Source organism: Pomacea canaliculata, linkage group LG4 (genome assembly GCF_003073045.1).
Source record: "Pomacea canaliculata isolate SZHN2017 linkage group LG4, ASM307304v1, whole genome shotgun sequence".
Lineage (NCBI taxonomy): Eukaryota > Metazoa > Mollusca > Gastropoda > Architaenioglossa > Ampullariidae > Pomacea > Pomacea canaliculata.
This window is the reverse complement of record NC_037593.1, coordinates 13,451,796-13,468,506: the sequence shown is the minus strand read 5'-3', so window position 1 is coordinate 13,468,506 and position 16,711 is coordinate 13,451,796. Positions and strand designations below refer to the sequence as shown.

Genomic DNA, 16,711 nt, shown 5'->3' with positions numbered 1-16,711 from the left:
ATAAATATCGGGAGCAGAAAGAAACTTTGAACATGGCGTTTAAACTGCACTGATCGATGGTCCGGACTGTCGAGGAAAGGAACATCTTAATGGTTCCTCCTCTTCTCGAGCTTGAAAAACTTGTTAATAATTATTCTTTTGCTCTCATCTGGACTAAAGATTGCTATAATGGCTGGAACATTACATACTGGAATCGGTTACGCATATAATGTTAAAAAAATGCTGTAACATACTGGTACCTCCCTGTGACAGTCAAACACACAGATCGAGTCGCGAGCGAAACGAAATTGCGTCCGGCGGTCCAGATCACCAGAAAACTTTGCTAAACGAGCCATAAACATCAACAAATTCTATTCTGTTTTTCTTTAAACATCGCAGTTATACAGTGGACAGCCCCATCAGGTGCCGGAATATCCTACTTTACATAACATACTAGATATCACGTGATCACATCTGACGGCGATGATTGGTGGCTTTTTCTTCGTTTCTTCCAGAAGACCATTCAAATATTAAAAAAGGCAGCAAAGTAAGCGTCTGGGTGTCTGTGTTGTTAGTGATGGTCATTATGGCATTTCTAGAACTTTCCGTTGACACAAGAGACACTACACTTGGGTTACGTTGCTCGAAGGTTCGTTGGACTTCAGTGTAGACTCAAAATGTTGGCCGTGACGACCCGTGACCAGCCAACACTATATATTGTAAGTATAATAAGATTAAACTAGACAATAAAGTACGAATGTATAGATAATAATAGAGCAGTAAGTATAGGTTAAATACAAAACTTAACAATAGCAAAATGTCGAACAAAAGTCATTGTAAAAGAAATATCTCTACACAATCTTTCGAACTTTGTGAATTCATAAATGTTTACCAATGACCCTAGGTTCACGTTCTGGTATGATGCAGTGTGGTGTAGACATTGAATCATTCATACTGACGACATGGATTAATACTAAGACCAAGAGTGATATCACAGTGTGCCGGTTACAGTCGAGTAGTGACGAAAGAAAACTGCCACCTCACAACCAAAAACCTACTGGGAGAATCTAGAGAAGACAATCGCATCCATTACCAGAAGTGAACTGGCGGTATAGTTTTGGTATATCACAGCGAACAAAATGAAGACGATATCGCTGCTATTTGCTACCGCTATAACGGGTTACAAAGTAGTACCCCTCAATCCACTCCCTAAACTCTCAGCATCAAAGGCTGCCAGCCTATCCCGATAAGCAAAACGTAGGCTTTGGCACTATTTACACGTTAATAACTAGTCACAACTTGTTGCTAACTAGCCAGTCCACGTGCTGACTCCATCTCGATTGGCTTCAGTTTCGTGCAAAGAACTGATCGAGAATGGCCTACCACCTGCTTGAAATTCAAGGTAATTAAGAAATTGAGTCTAGAAGTCGCGTTCATTGAACCCGAACAGTAACAAGTCCAACTCGTATTTCGCGAGGAGCTTTTCCAGCAACGTGTTGGAGACTGCGTCGAAGGCGTCATGAAGAGCTCGTCGTTTCTGCTCTTTCAGTTCGTCCTTCCGGTTATATGCCTTCCTGACAGTGTCCAGAACCTGTTTCAGGAACGAGTCCACGAAAAAGGCATCGTTAGCGACGGTGCCGTTAGCGAATGGCGGAAAGTAGTTGGCGTCGTTGGGAATGTAGCCGTTCATCTGAAAGGTGGCCCACAGGCGTCGCGCCATGCCATCGTCGTCTAGGCAGCCCTGGTAGTAGGTGCGCGAGTGCAGGAGGTCAAAGTTGTACACGATGAGCGTGGACAGCTCCTGCTCCACCTGCGCTTGCTGATCCACGTGCTTCAGCACCCACTCCAGCCCCATGCGGCGCAGCAGAAAGAGGCTGTCTCTCTCGAAGGTCTCAATGTTGCCGATGACGGTGGGGCGGTAGATGCAGGGATCGCAGCGCTTAAAGATGGGGTCCCAGTGCGGCTCCTTCTCCTCCAGGGAGTACTCCAAGAACTCCCGGAAGGTGACGTCACTTCCGCAGCGTTTGGCCTTTGCCGTTGCGCTGCTGTTGCGCAGTTGGGCGACTGCCGGCACACCCACCTCAAGCCAGAAGTCGGGCAGGTACAGCTTGTCCAGGTAGGCACTCCACAGGCGGGAGAACGGGTGCCGAACGAAAAGGAAGCGCATGTAGTCCTGCACCTCTTGGACCACTGCCTCCCACTTCTGACCGTGGGAGTGTGGGTTGTTGTGAACGGGATATCTGGAGACAAGAGAGAAATGAGCACGAATTTTAGCCCAGAGCCAATTGAGAAAGAGAGAGGAACCTGCATATCTGGAAACAATAGGGATTTAGTGGCGCCACCTGCATGTCCAGAGACAGACGACGACGGGAGTATTTTACTTTTTTAGAAAACTATTTATTTTACCACCGTGACATTCAAATCCCTTCAAGAGAGGAGAGAAAAAAATGTGAAATAACATGCTATGAAACTAGTGATCAACAAAGTGTCATTACAGAAAAGCAACACAATGTTTTTCATCCTGCGATTCGTTTTGTATTTTATTTACTTTGCCTTCAATTTGCTCTTTAGAATGATTCTAAAGGAAGAAATACTATGTTTCAAAACTTTGCTTGGAAACTGTGCTGATTTACCATTAAGCTCAGTTAGGATTTTTTGTTTTGTTTGTTTGTTGTTTTTTTTTTAGAAGAATGGTATGCACATCTGTCTGTTATTAATAATTGTAATAGGCTTCTTTCAATAAGAAATTCTGATCGTTGGTGGCAGTCACAAGAAGTACGATCAACTCTAATAAACTAATTTTTTTTTTAATTTCAATTGCCTGAGATTACTTAATGAAAGATTTCGATTTTTCTAAAAATCACCAAAAAGACATCTTTAAAACACCAACCGTGGAAAAGGAGATCATATTAGTTACTTTTAATTATTTACAAAATTGTTTATTTATTTTTTATGTTGGTCTTTGCTCTTGGCTTTTTATATGAGTACGATTTGAACGTTACCTCTTGAGTTCCCAAGGCGATTGGACACGCCCAGCGTCTCCCGTAAAGTTGTTGAGAAAAGAGAAGACTCGGATCCAGAAAGTGCATCCCGCTTTGGGAACGAAGCAGTAGGCAAGACGTGAAGGCGCATGCGTGAAGACTCCTGTGATCTTACTCTGCCCTCGCATGTATTGCGTCATTTCCGGGCATTGCCAATGCGCCTGCGCTACCCGCGTGTGATACTCGTACAAAAGCGAGTACGACTCGTTACTGACGTCGTGAGTCTCGAACAGTCGGCGAATAGACTCGTTTCTGTCCGGCAGGGCGAGAATCTCGTCATAAGCCGACCGATGGATGACGTCTTTAGGCTCCTGCGTGACGTAGGTCAGGTTAGGCGCCATGGTCGTGTTTATGACCTGTCGCTCCTCAACTGCATCGATGCTTGAAAGAGCTTTAAAACACACAAAATTAAGTACAAACGTGTCAGACCGCTACCATCATTTTTCTTTGCTTGTATATGTGTTCTTCTTTTCCTTCCTTCCTTTCACAGTGACCGTTTTCAGATGTTTGATGTAAGAGAAAAGTGATGACAAATGATAAAGCGATGATATGGACGAGAGATCAGATGCTAGTTCTTACTTTCATTGACTCTTTCTTGAAGCAGCTCAGAAGTCGACATCTTCGCTCGCACGTGCACATGCCGAATGTACACTACCCACTCAAAGAGGATGAACAAAGCAGCAAGACAGACCAGGAGGAAGAAGGAGATTCTTGCACTGATCCTCATTTCCTTGCACTGGAGAAAAGAAAAGAAGTAACGGATACACGCGCAGTAGTGAACATGGCGACGAAAAGTGTCATCTGGGTCATCGTCGTCGTTGTTAACTTGGCTCTGTAAACATTGCATGGTCTTACAACTAGAAACAGGTGCCAGCCTATGAATGATTCCCCTTCGTGCATACAGTCAACAGCCATGGCTAGAAGGTCTGCTGGGATTTTATGCACTGACTGGATATAAAGAAGCAGAACCATCGATACCTACTGTGTTCAAGTCCGCCGAACTTCAGATTCTAAAAGCGGAAACGGATCCCCAGCATAGCTGCGGCTAAAGATATTTATCCGGAGGCTTTATTTCCGTTACGATGAAGAAATATGTAGATTAATTTCCGAAATGGGAATTTCGTTGTCCTTATAGATGGAGATGATGACGAAAGAAAAAGAAAAAATAAAGACGAAATAGTTAAGGAAAGAGAGTAAAGGGAGAGAGTGCTTTTTTTAAAATTTAAAACCTTTACAATTTTAAACTAGCTTCTCCTAGTTGAAACCGCATTTTGTATCCTTGGTGTCGAGCAGAAACATTGATGAATCTACAAAGTGCATTGCAAGCGGCGATTGAGATTGCTTGGTGCCAAGTTAACTGTAGACTGCGTAGCTCAATAGTGAAGGTTTATATATATATAAATGAAATGGGGTCGGCAACAGGACACGAGAGCGAGAATCCTGAAAGTCTCTCACAGCCAGTTTGTCCCGCTTTTCCCCACGTTCTCCAACCACAGCGCCATTGCCCCTTTCTCACACAGGTGATAAATGATTCTTTTCTAACCAAGGTTCTGAAGACATATAGATGCTTCCAATGTATGTTTTACCCTTCACTAAGAGATCTGCTTCATGTCTGGACAGATTCATTCTCGTTTCTGTCATTTTCTAGGACGAACTGTTTATAAAATCTCAAGATTCTAAGGTGCTGGACTAGAATGCTGAGGTAAAATGTTTTAGAACAGAGCAGGAATGCCTTAGGGAAATCCTCTCAGCTGTCCTGACAAAACTGATCTCAGTCTCTGGCGAGATTTTACTGATATGTATGATAATGTCTCTCCATAGAATGCAGAATATTCCAAAAGATGCCTCTAGACCAGACTCTTCTATCTTTGTGTTGTATGATTTATCCAAAGTGTGTTCACATTTCAGATACAGTAGTCGAATAATGGCATAGCAGTTTCTTGTTAATGTTCGTGTGAAAAAGCTGATATTTTGTTTTTTCAGGGGGAAAAAATAATCGACTGCTTAATATTTTATAAAACTATGGTAGCATAAAAAGGTATTTCCAAGCAATTTTTATTTAGTCGTGTAAGAATGTGCACTACTGTCTAACTACAGTGTAGGTAATGGTAGAACTTACAATCAGGCTGTGTCCAAAGCTTAAATTCCAGGGTTGTCCATGGGACATATTTTTCAATCCCATCCCATGGTAATTTATGCCTGTCCCATCCCATACCTTGGGACGTTTTCCATGGGATTCCCATGGTAATAACATTCCTATGGACAACACTGGTAAATTCCTTGTCATACTGGAACCTTCAGGAGAAAGTTTAAGGGTAGAGAGCATCGGAGTCGTTCAAAAAGATTCGTGAGGCTCACTCACCACGAGCCGTGCAAAAGACATCTAGACTAGCTCCTCGAGGACATTTTACAAATCCTTCTGATAGCCATATGGTTCAGACACATTGACCACCCGTCCCGTCATAAACGCTTACGAGGAGGGGCGATTTGCTGAACAATAAATTGTCGCAGCTGAGCGTGAAGTCAACAGTGATTCTGTCTCCTTTGCCACATGGACATGTCAACACTTGTCATGATCTTTTTGCGTCTTGAGCTCGTGTGTGAGTGTAGTTCATCCCGACACCACACTCGACAGCTCACATATAGTGATGCTACATATTTCTCTTTCTTTATTTTTATGTCTCTTATAAAATTGTAGGCATACCCATAAACATTTAGAAGATAAAGTGTGTGACTAGTCAAATGTTTCAAGGAAACTACACGCTCTCTCTCTTACAAACACACACACATGCTATCAGCATGGTGGCTTACCGGAAGTTTGATCCGCTGCGCATCATCCACTTTCCGAAATTTCAAACTCCTTTTCTGTATTTCTATTTTAGCATCATTGGAAATCTTCAAAGAAAACGCTAGAGTGTCATAATAAACATCCACGTAAACACTTGAGTGAAAATAGTCATGGCGACTGTAGCAATCACAACACGAAGCTAGTCTGTGTAGTTTGCTATGTACGGGAAGGAAGGATATAAATAGCCACCGGCAGAACGCGTGACGTCAAAGTGAGAATGACGTGCGAGTGCGTGCGGGTGAAGATGGAGGAGAGTGTCGTCTGCTGAAGGTAAGAGAGAAACCCGGCACAAAGACTTTGTATTGCTTCACTTTCATCGGTTATCGTTGTTTCTGTTTCGGTCCAGATCCACCAGCAAACTTTGCTAAACGAGCCATAAACATCAACAAATTCTATTCTGATTTTCTTTAAACATCGCATTTATTCAGTGGACAGCCCCATCAGCCGCCCGAATATACTACATTACATAACATACTAGATATCACCTGATCACACCTGACGGCGATGACGTGGACTTTTCGTCGTTTCTTCCAGAAGACCATTCAAATATTGAAAAGGCAGCAAAGTAAGCGTCTGGGTGTCTGTGTTGTTAGTGATAATCATTATTTCATTTCTATAACTTTCCGTTGACACAAGAGAAACTACACTTGGGTTACGTTGCTCGAGGGTGGGGGGGATTGGTGTTTTACGCCGTGCCAGCAACTGAGGCTACATTACGGCAAGGCAGCCAGCCCTGTAAACAGATGCCACGTGCAGAGAAAGAACCGCATGCCCGAGACGAGAAATGAACTCTGGGCAGCCAACCTTCACTGTATTGGTGACAGGCGCTAACCGTTACGCCACCGGACCGCTATACGTTGCTCGAAGGTTCCTTGCACTTCAATGTAGACTCAAAATGTTTGCCGTGACCACCCAAAACTACATATAGATATTGTAAGTTTTTATTAGACTTGAAAATAAAGTACGAATGTATAGGTAATAATAGAGCAGTAAGTAGGTTAAATACAAAACTTAGCAATAGCTTAATGTCGAACAAACGTCATTCTAAAAGAAATATTTCTACACAATTTTCGAACTTTGTGAATTCATAAATGTTTACCAATGACCAGAGGTTCACGCTCTGGTATGATGCAGTGTGGTGTGGACGGTGAATTATTCATACTGACAACATGAATTAATACTGAGACCAAGAGTGATATCACAGTGTGCCGGTTACAGTCGAGTAGCGACGAAAGAAAACTGCCACCTCACAACCAAAAACCTCCTGGGAGAATCTAGAGAAGACAATCGCATCCATTACCAGAAGTGAACTGGCGGTATAGTTTTGGTATATCACAGCGAACAAAATGAAGACGATATCGCTGCTATTTGCTACCGCTATAACGGGTCGCAAAGTAGTACCCCTCAATCCACTCCCTAAACTCTCAGCATCAAAGGCTATCAGCCTATCCCGATAAGCAAAACGTAGGCTTTGACACTATTTACACGTTAATAACTAGTCACAACTTGTGTCTAACTATCCAGTCCACGTGCTGACTCGATTGGCTTCAGTTTTGTGCACATCATTATACATCGCCAGTAGTTCACTCAGGTCATTTCACTGACCTTCATCCCTATGCATCTTAAATACTTCATCCAGCCCATCGCAGTTGCTGCATTCATTGTGTTGGCACAAAAGTCTCGGCTGGTTCCTAGTAAAAATTAAGTCTGGCATCAAATTCATTCTTGTACCGTCTAGCGACCGTAAGCTTCTGCTATATTAATATTTGGAGTCAGAACTGGTCGAGAATGGCCTACCACCTGGTTGAAATTCAAGGTAATTAAGAAATGGAGTCTAGAAGTCGTGTTCGTTGAACCCGAACAGTAACATATCCAACTGGTATTTCGCGAGGAGCTTTTCCAGCAACGTGTTGGAGACTGCGTCGAAGGCGTCATGAAGGGCTCGTCGTTTCTGCTCTTTCAGTTCGTCCTTCCGGTTATATGCCTTCCTAACAGTGTCCAGCACCTGCTTCAGGAACGAGTCCACGAAAAGCACATCGTTAGCGATGGTGCCGTTAGCGCATGGCGGAAAGTAGTTGGCGTCGTTGGGAATGTAGCCGTTCATCTGAAAGGTGGCCCACAGGCGTCGCGCCAAGCCGTCGTCGTCTAGGCAGCCCTGGTAGTAGGTGCGCGAGTGCAGGATGTCAAAGTTGTACACGATGAGCGTGGACAGCTCCTGCTCCACCTGCGCCTGCTGATCCAAGTGCTTCAGCACCCACTCCATCCCCATGCGGCGCAGCACAAAGAGGCTGTCTCTCTCGAAGGTCTCAATGTTTCCGATGACGGTGGGGCGGTAGGTGCAGGGATCGCAGCGCTGGAAGATCGGGTCCCAGTGCAAATCCTTCACCTCCAGGGAGTACTCCAAAAACTCCCGGAAGGTGACGTCATTTCCGCAGCGTTTGGCCTTTGCTGTGGCGCTGCTGTTGCGCAGCTTGGCGACTACCGTCACACCCGCTGCCCGCCAGAGGTCGGGCAGGTACAGCTTGTCCAGGTAGGCACTCCACAGGCGGGAGAACGGGTGCCGAACGAAAACGAAGCGCATGTAGTCCTGCACCTCTTGGGCCACTGCCTCCCACTTCTGACCGTGGGAGTGTCGGTTGCTATGAACGGCATTCCTGAAGACAAGAGAGAAATGAGCACGAATTTTAGCCCAGAGCCACCTGCATGCCCAGAGACAGACGACATCGGGGGGGTATTTTACTTTTTTATGACAACTATTCATTTTACCACTACGATATTCAAATCCCTTCAAGAGAGGAGAGAAAAACATGTGAAATAACATGCTATGAAACTAGTGATCAACAAAGTGTCATTACAGAAAAGCAACTCAATGTTTTTCATCCTGCGATTCGTTTTGTATGTTATTTACTTTGCCTTCAACTTGCTTTGTAGAATGATTCTAAAGGAAGAAATACTATTTTTCAAAACTTTGCTTGGAAACTGTGCTGATTTACCATTAAGCTCAGTTAGGATTTTTGTTTTGTTTGTTCGTATTGGTTTTTTTTTTTTTTAGAAGAATGGTATGCACATCTGACTGTAATTAGTAAATGTAATAGTCTTCTTTCAATAAGAAATTCTGATCGTTGGTCGCAGTCACAAGAAGTACGATCAACTCTAATAAACTATTTTTTTTTAAATTTCAGTTGCCTGCCATTACTTAATGATAGATTTCGATTTTTCTTAACATTACCAAAGAGACATCTTTAAAACACCAACCGTGGAAAAAAGAGATTGTCTTAGTTACTTTTAATTATCTATAAAATTATTTCTTTATTTTTTATTTTGGTCTTTTTATATGAGTACGATTTCAACGTTACCTCTTGAGTTCCCAAGGCGATTTGACGCGCCCAGCGTCTCCCGTAAAGTTGTTGAGAAAAGAGAAGACTCGGATCCAGAAAGTGCATCCCACTTTTGGAAGTAGCAGTAGGCAACACGTGAAGGCGCATGCGTGAAGACTCCTGTGATCTTACTCTGCCCTCGCATGTATGGCGTCATTTCCGGGCATTGCCAATGCGCCTGCGCTACCCGCTTGTGATACTCGTACAAAAGCGAGTACGACTCGTTACTGACGTCGTGAGTCTCGAACAGTCGGCGAATAGACTCGTTTCTATCCGGCAGGGCGAGAATCTCGTCATAAGCCGACCGATGGGTGACGTCTTTAGGCTCCTGCGTGACGTAGGTCAGGTTAGGCGCCATGGTAGTGTTTATGACCTGTCGCTCTTCAACTGCATCGATGCTTGAAAGGGCTTTAAAAAACACACAAAATTAAGTACAAACGTGTCAGACCGCTACCATCATTTTTCTTTGCTTGTATATGTGTTCTTCCTTTGCTTCCTTCCATTCACAGTGACCGTTTTCAGATGTTTGATGATAGAGAAAAGTGATGACAAATTTAAAGCGATGATATGGACGAGAGATCAGATGCTAGTCCTTACTTTCATTGCCTCTTTCGTGAAGCAGCTCAGAAGTCGACATGTTGGCTCGCACGTGCACATGCCGAATGTACACTACCCACACAAAGAGGATGAACAAAGCAGCAAGACAGACCAGGAGGAAGGAGATTCTTGCACTGATCCTCATTTCCTTGCACTGGAGAAAAAAAAGACGTAACAGATACATGCGCAGTAGTGAACATGGCGACGAAAAGTGTCATCTGGGTCATCGTCGTCGTTGTTAACTTGGCTCTGTAAACATTGCATGGTCTTGCAACTAGAAACAGGTGCCAGCCTATGAATGATTCCCCTTCGTGCATACAGTCAACAGCCATGGCTAGAAGGTCTGCTGGGATTTTATGCGCTGACTGGATATAAAGAAGCAGAACCATCGATACCGACTGTGTTCAAGTCCGCCGAACTTCAGATTCTAACAGCGGAAACGGATCCTCAGCATAGCTGCGGCTAAAGATATTTATCCGGAGGCTTTAGTTCCGTTACGATGAAGAAATATGTAGATTAATTTCCGAAATGGGAATTTCTTCGTTCTTATAGATGGCGATGATGCCAAAAGAAAAAGAAAAAAGGAAGACGAATAGTTAAGGAAAGAGAGTAAAGGGAGAGATATTTTGTTAAATTTAAAACCTTAACAATTTTAAACTAGTTTCTCCTAGTTGAAACCGCATTTTGCATCCTTGGTGTCGAGTAAAAACATTGATGAATCTACAAAGTGCATTGCAAGCTGCGATTGAGATTGCTTGGTGCCAAGTTAACTGCCTAGCTAAATAGCAAAGGTTTTATATATATATAAATGAAATGGGGTGGGCAACAACAGAGGGCGAGAATCCTGAAAGTCTCTCACAGCCAGTTTCCCCGTTTTCCCCACGTTCTCCAACCACAGCGCCATTTGCCCCTTCTCACACAGGTGATAAATGATTCTTTTCCTAACCAAGGTTCTGAAGACACATAGATGCTTCCAATGTATGTTTTACCCTTCACTAATAGATCTGCTTACCGGAAGTTTGATCCGCTGCGCATCATCCACTTTCGAAATTTCAATCTCCTTTTCTGTATTTCTATTTCAGAATCATTTGGAAACATCCACGTAAACACTTGAGTGAATATAGTCATGGCGACTGTAATACATCACAACACGAAGCTAGTCTGTGTAGTAAGCTGTGTACGGGAAGGAAGGATGTAAATAGCCACCGGCAGAATGCGTGACGTCAAAGTGAGAATGACGTGCGAGTGCGCGCGGGTGAAGATGGAGGAGAGTGTCGTCTGCTGAAGGTAAGAGAGAAAGCCGGCACAAAGACTTTGTATTGCTTCACTTTTATCGTTTATCATTTTTTCTTTGACCCACCGTCTAAAACTATTACTTCGGTAAGAGCAGGCAGCTGTAAAAGTGACTTTGTCAGACTCAGAACTTCTCTTTGATTCAAATCGCTTGTCATCCATGTCCTCGAAGCAGAAATCGTGTAACCTTTGTGAAGATGTTCACAGTGAAAGGATGTTATCATCTAAGACAAGCAAAAAAGCTTGAACTATTTTTTCCGCTTTGACTACGGCACTAACAGAACTGCTAAATACTGACTGAATTTTGCCAAATGACACCGATCTAAACAAAGACCCTAATTAGTCAGCTTTGCTCCTCACGACTCTGACAGTTGACAGCCGACCATTTGCCTCCTGTACCTCTGGCGACATTGGCCACGAGCTTGTATTACTCGACTACTTGAAGACAATTTTTTCCAGCTACCATAACGAGGGTGTTGTATGCAAAGCTTCCGGTTTAGTCCCATTCATTGTTTAGGCTCGCCGAGACTAACAGCGGAGAACTTCGTAAGTGTTGGTCTCGGCAGACTGACAGAAATCCATCTACACACGTCCATGCATGAACTCGCTGTGACAGCCTCAAAACAACAAAGCAAAATCGATGCTAACACTGTCGGAAACAATAACAGAAAACATCGGCTGTACAATTAAACTGGAACACCAGGTGACGCAAACAGGAAGTGACTGGGGTCGGGGGAGATAGCTTTAGTGATTTACCGACTTCAAAACACATCTGGATACATCGCCTGGTGAGAAGTCGGAATTGCTCATGTCTCGCTAAAAAATACAAGCAGAACGAGTTGTCATGATAGGTTATTTGTTTATTTCCATGTCAACATCTCCTTTGCTGCTAAGTTTCGTCCCACGTTGTTTACAATGTAGGGAACACATTTTCTTCACCATCCCTTTTCCCCTCATCGACATAGCACTAAATATTGGAAAGAAGAGACCTACCCACGAGCCGGTTGCTAGAAACACTAAGGAATGCATAAACTCTTCTCAGTCTTCAGCTTGGTTGTAAGACTGACGTATTTTCGACAATGGAATAAGCAAACAAATAAACAAAATAGCTGTCGTTAACTCTAACAAGAAATATAAGCAAAATAAATAATTAAAGTCCATGGCGTTTGAACTGCACTGATCGACGGTCCGGACTGTCGAGAAAGGAACGTCTTAATGGTTCTTCCTCTTCCACAACTTTGAAAAATTATTAATAATCGTTATTTTGCTCTCATCTGGACTAAAGATTGCGATAATGGCTGGACATTACATACTGAGCTCGTATACGCATATAATGTAAATAATTGCTGTAGCATACACGTACCTCACTGCGACAGCCAAACACAGAGTCATGAGCGAAACGAAATTGCATCCTGCGGTCCAGCAAACTTCATATAGATATTGTAAGTTGTTATTAAACTAGAAAATAAAGTACGAATGTATAGGTAATAATACAGCAGTAAGTAGGTTAAATACAAAACTTAGCAATAGCTAAGTGTCAAACAACATCATTCTAAAAGAAATATTTGCACACAATCTTTCAAACTTTGTGAATTCGTAAATGTTTACCAATGACCAGAGATTCAAGTCCTGGTATGATGCAGTGTGGTGTGGACGGTGAATTATTCAAGGTGATGACGTGGAATAATATTAACACCAAGAGTGATATCACAGTCTGCCGATTACCATCGAGGCCATCGAAACGAGCACAACGTATATATGGACGTAGACATAGAAGCATCTTGCACTCCAGGTTGAAGAAAGAATCCCGATACCGTTACAATTGCCAGCAGGAATGAACAATATGTTATGCCATTCGTAAGGGCGATTTGTCGAATTCCTTTCATTGACCTTCATCCTTGTACATCTTAAATACTTCATCGCAGTTGTGTAGGCATTAAACTCAGTCTTCTACCGCCTAGTTGATGGTAATACCTGCCTTAGGTCGCTTTCATTGCGACCGTAAGCTTCTGCTTTATTAACATTCGGAGTCAGAACTGAGCAAGAATGAGGACTACTGGTCTGTCACCTCGTTAAAATTCAAGACAATAAAGTGATTGAGTCTAGAAGTCGTGTTCGTTGAACCCGAACAGTAACATGTCCAACTGGTATTTCGCGAGGAGCTTTTCCAGCAACGTGTTGGAGACTGCGTCGAAGGCGTCATGAAGAGCACGTCGTTTCTGCTCTTTCAGTTCGTCCTTCCGGTTATACGCCTTCCTGACAGTGTCCAGCACCTGCTTCAGGAACGAGTCCACGAAAAAGACATCGTTAGCGATGGTGCCGTTAGCGCATGGCGGAAAGTAGTTGGCGTCGTTGGGAATGTAGCCGTTCATCTGAAAGGTGGCCCACAGGCGTCGCGCCAAGCCGTCGTCGTCTAGGCAGCCCTGGTAGTAGGTGCGCGAGTGCAGGAGGTCAAAGTTGTACACGATGAGCGTGGACAGCTCCTGCTCCACCTGCGCCTGCTGATCCACGTGCTTCAGCACCCACTCCAGCCCCATGCGGCGCAGCAGAAAGAGGCTGTCTCTCTCGAAGGTCTCAATCTTGCCGATGACGGTGGGGCGGTAGATGCAGGGATCGCAGCGCTTGAAGATGGGGTCCCAGTGCGGCTCCTTCGCCTCCAGGGAGTACTCCAAGAACTCCCGGAAGGTGACGTCACTTCCGCAGCGTTTGGCCTTTGCCGTTGCGTTGCTGTCGCGCAGCTTGGCGACTGCCGGCACACCCACCTCCCGCCAGAAGTCGGGCAGGTACAGCTTGTCCAGGTAGGCACTCCACAGGCGGGAGAACGGATGCCGAACGAAAAGGAAGCGCATGTAGTCCTGCACCTCTTGGGCCACTGCCTCCCACATCTGACCGTGGGAGTGTGGGTTGTTGTGAACGGCATACCTGGAGACAAGAGAGAAATGAGCACGAATTTCAGCCCAGGGTCATTACATGCAATTCTGATTCTACAACACCTGGACAAAGGGAAATTATAGGACATTAGCATTGTCCTTTGTGTCTTTCGCAAAACGACGTGGCTTCAGACATGAAACCCCGAGTAAAAACGGTTAAAGCATTACGGATTCCTATGTTCTGGACATCGTTCAGATATGTTCATAAAGAAAAGGCCGATTTAAATGTTCGGTAAATTGAAAAACGATCTACAACTGAAGTTTTCTTAATAATTCCATGCCAATCTTGATACCAATCATCAATAAACCTTCGTTTAAACTCTCTCAAGAACACTTTCACGTCTTCTACGCCCTGATTTTCTCACATACCAAAAACCATATTTAGACAATAAAAATAAGACATCGAACAGCCACGCTCTCTTGTTTTGAAGATGCATACTCAACAACATATGGTATGCTTTATGCAGAATGAGAGAGATTGAGAAGAGACCTGCACAGCTGAAAACAAGAGGGAATTGTTTGCATATCTGTCATTAGTATTTGTAATAGGCTTCTTTCAATAAGAAATTCTGACCGTTGGTGGCAGTCACAACAGGTACGATCAACTCTAATAAACTAAATTTTATTTACTTCAGTTGTCTAAGATTAATTAAGGACAATTATACACTTTGATTTTTCTTAAAATTACCAAAAAAGACATCCTTAAAACAACCAACCGTGGAAAAAAAGCTTTTTAATTTTAAAAAAGCCTTTTTTTCTTTTGATCTTTGCTTTCGTCTTTATATTAAATGTAAGTATGGTTTCAAAGTTACCTCCTGAGTTCCCATGGCGATTTAACCAGTCCTGCTTCTCCCGTAAAGTTGTTGAGAAAAGAGAAGACTCGGATCCAGAAAGTGCATCCCACTTTGGGAACGAAGCAGTAGGCAACACGTGAAGGCGCATGCGTGAAGACTCCTGCCATTTTACTCTGCCCTCGAATGTCTTGCGTCATTTCCGGGCATTGCCAATGCGCCTGCGCTACCCGCTTGTGATACTCGGACAAAAGCGAGTACGACTCGTTACTGACGTCGTGAGTCTCGAATAGTCGGCGAATTGACTCGTTTCTGTCCGGCAGGGCGAGAATCTCGTCATAAGCCGACCGATGGGTGACGTCTTTAGGCTCCTGCGTGACGTAGATGAGGTTGGCGCCATAGTCGTGTTTATGACCTGTCGCTCTTCAACTGCATCGATGCTTGAAAGGGCTTTAAAAAACACAAAATTAAGTGCAAAACGTGTCAGACCGCTACCAAAATTATTCTTTTTTTTGTGTATTTGCTCTTCCTTTCCTTTTCAGATGTTTGATGTAAGAGAAAAGTGATGACAAATTTAAAGCGATGATATGGACGAGAGATCAGATTTTAGTTCTTACTTTCATTGACTCTGTTTTGAAGCAGCTCAGAAGTCGACATGTTAATGGTGGATATGTTTGTTCGCACGTGCTGATGCCGGATCCAAGCTGCCCAATCAAAAAGGAGGAACAAAGCAGCAAGACAGAGCAGGAGGAAGAAGGAGATTCTGGCACTGATCCTCATTCTCTTGTGCTGGAGAAAAGAACAGAAAAAAATGGCTTCTATGCATGTTCTTTCTATGACGCAACAGATACACGCACTACAGTGGAAATGGAAACGAAGAGTGTCATCTGGGTCATCATGGTCGTTGTCGTTAAAATATTGTCTTAGATATAAGGATTTTTTTTAAAAAAGAGAAACGCTTTGTGTAGATCGGGACGACGGCATTATGTGAACCTTCATTTACTGTGTAAGTGTCTCTCGTTTGTTGCCTCTTTTGCCATATCAGTCCAGTCACCAACTGTAACTCGCACAAACTAAGGTCTTCACTTCCGTTTCAGGCTTATTTTCCCAGCGTCGAAAAATTTTAGAAGTAAGAAATAAAGATTTCTTTTCATGAGAACCTTTTTAAAGAAATTTGCATTTTCTAGAAAACGTTTATAGAAAACGCACTTGGATTTATCTAAAATTTTATCGTATAAAGACATCGTCACAACAGATTTTATTGACTTGTTTTACAACTAAATACTTTCCGAATCAATATGAATACCAAGTCTCGACCTCTCGCTTTATTGGTATGACATTAAACAATGCAACAGTTTGCACCCTTCTTTATTTTCAAATCCATTTACGTCTGTGAACAGGTGTGTGTGTGTCTTACCTGCCAACGTACCGAAAAACAAGTCTCTCTAAAGGAAAGCCGATACTGGCACAGGCCTTGACCCTGAGTCACATCCAGTAATGAAGGTCCGTGATGTAAACAACCTTTTGTCTCACAACACTAGGAGATGCACTTTTGGAATGATATGTGTATGTATTTTGAACACATCACTCTTATTATCGATGGTTATGACAGTCCACAATGGGCTTCTGATGCGCAACACTTTGTCCCCTGAAGGAGCCGTCCTCGTAAACAGAAGTAACTTTACCACATGGTTAACTTGGCTCTAGAAACGTTGCAGGGTCCTGAAACTAGAAACAGGTGCCAGCCTATGAATGATTCTCCTTCTTGCATATGGTCAACAGCCATGGCTAGAAGGTCTGCTGAGGTTTTATGTATTGACCGGATATAAAGCAAAACCATCGATGCCGATTGTGT

At 43.4% G+C, this 16,711-nt stretch overlaps 3 protein-coding genes across 3 annotated transcripts; all 3 read right to left on the bottom strand.

Moving 5' to 3' along the window:
• Positions 1-370: 370 nt before the first annotated feature.
• On the bottom strand, positions 371-6,050 carry LOC112563012. Its single transcript, XM_025236690.1, has 4 exons — positions 5,832-6,050; positions 3,600-3,756; positions 2,982-3,411; positions 371-2,219 (listed from the first exon to the last, which is right to left on the bottom strand). The coding sequence occupies exons 2-4, from the start codon at positions 3,745-3,747 to the stop codon at positions 1,400-1,402; spliced, it is 1,398 nt and encodes a 465-aa protein (XP_025092475.1). The 5' UTR covers positions 3,748-3,756; positions 5,832-6,050; the 3' UTR covers positions 371-1,399.
• Positions 6,051-6,164: 114 nt separating this feature from the next.
• On the bottom strand, positions 6,165-9,603 carry LOC112561545 (carbohydrate sulfotransferase 11-like). The gene is made up of 3 exons (XM_025234101.1): positions 9,452-9,603; positions 9,225-9,365; positions 6,165-8,522 (listed from the first exon to the last, which is right to left on the bottom strand). The coding sequence occupies exons 1-3, from the start codon at positions 9,601-9,603 to the stop codon at positions 7,703-7,705; spliced, it is 1,113 nt and encodes a 370-aa protein (XP_025089886.1). The 3' UTR covers positions 6,165-7,702.
• Positions 9,604-11,973: 2,370 nt separating this feature from the next.
• LOC112563013 (carbohydrate sulfotransferase 11-like) lies at positions 11,974-15,612 on the bottom strand. Its single transcript, XM_025236691.1, has 3 exons — positions 15,474-15,612; positions 14,878-15,306; positions 11,974-14,057 (listed from the first exon to the last, which is right to left on the bottom strand). The coding sequence occupies exons 2-3, from the start codon at positions 15,054-15,056 to the stop codon at positions 13,238-13,240; spliced, it is 999 nt and encodes a 332-aa protein (XP_025092476.1). The 5' UTR covers positions 15,057-15,306; positions 15,474-15,612; the 3' UTR covers positions 11,974-13,237.
• Between the last annotated feature and the right edge of the window lie 1,099 nt (positions 15,613-16,711).

Bases quoted from the DNA above. Each gene is read 5' to 3' on its own strand.
- LOC112563012 (XM_025236690.1), bottom strand. From the start codon at position 3,747: ATGAGGATCAGTGCAAGAATCTCCTTCTTCCTCCTGGTCTGTCTTGCT. The intron at 3,412-3,599 runs GTAAGAACTAGC...TGTGTTTTAAAG, and splicing joins TCAAGAAAGAGTCAATGAAA to CTCTTTCAAGCATCGATGCA. The intron at 2,220-2,981 runs GTAACGTTCAAA...TCTTGTCTCCAG, and splicing joins TCGCCTTGGGAACTCAAGAG to ATATCCCGTTCACAACAACC.
- LOC112561545 (XM_025234101.1), bottom strand. From the start codon at position 9,603: ATGGCGCCTAACCTGACCTACGTCACGCAGGAGCCTAAAGACGTCACC. The intron at 9,366-9,451 runs GTACGAGTATCA...GTAAGATCACAG, and splicing joins AACGAGTCGTACTCGCTTTT to GAGTCTTCACGCATGCGCCT. The intron at 8,523-9,224 runs GTAACGTTGAAA...TCTTGTCTTCAG, and splicing joins TCGCCTTGGGAACTCAAGAG to GAATGCCGTTCATAGCAACC.
- LOC112563013 (XM_025236691.1), bottom strand. From the start codon at position 15,056: ATGACGCAAGACATTCGAGGGCAGAGTAAAATGGCAGGAGTCTTCACG. The intron at 14,058-14,877 runs GTAACTTTGAAA...TCTTGTCTCCAG, and splicing joins TCGCCATGGGAACTCAGGAG to GTATGCCGTTCACAACAACC.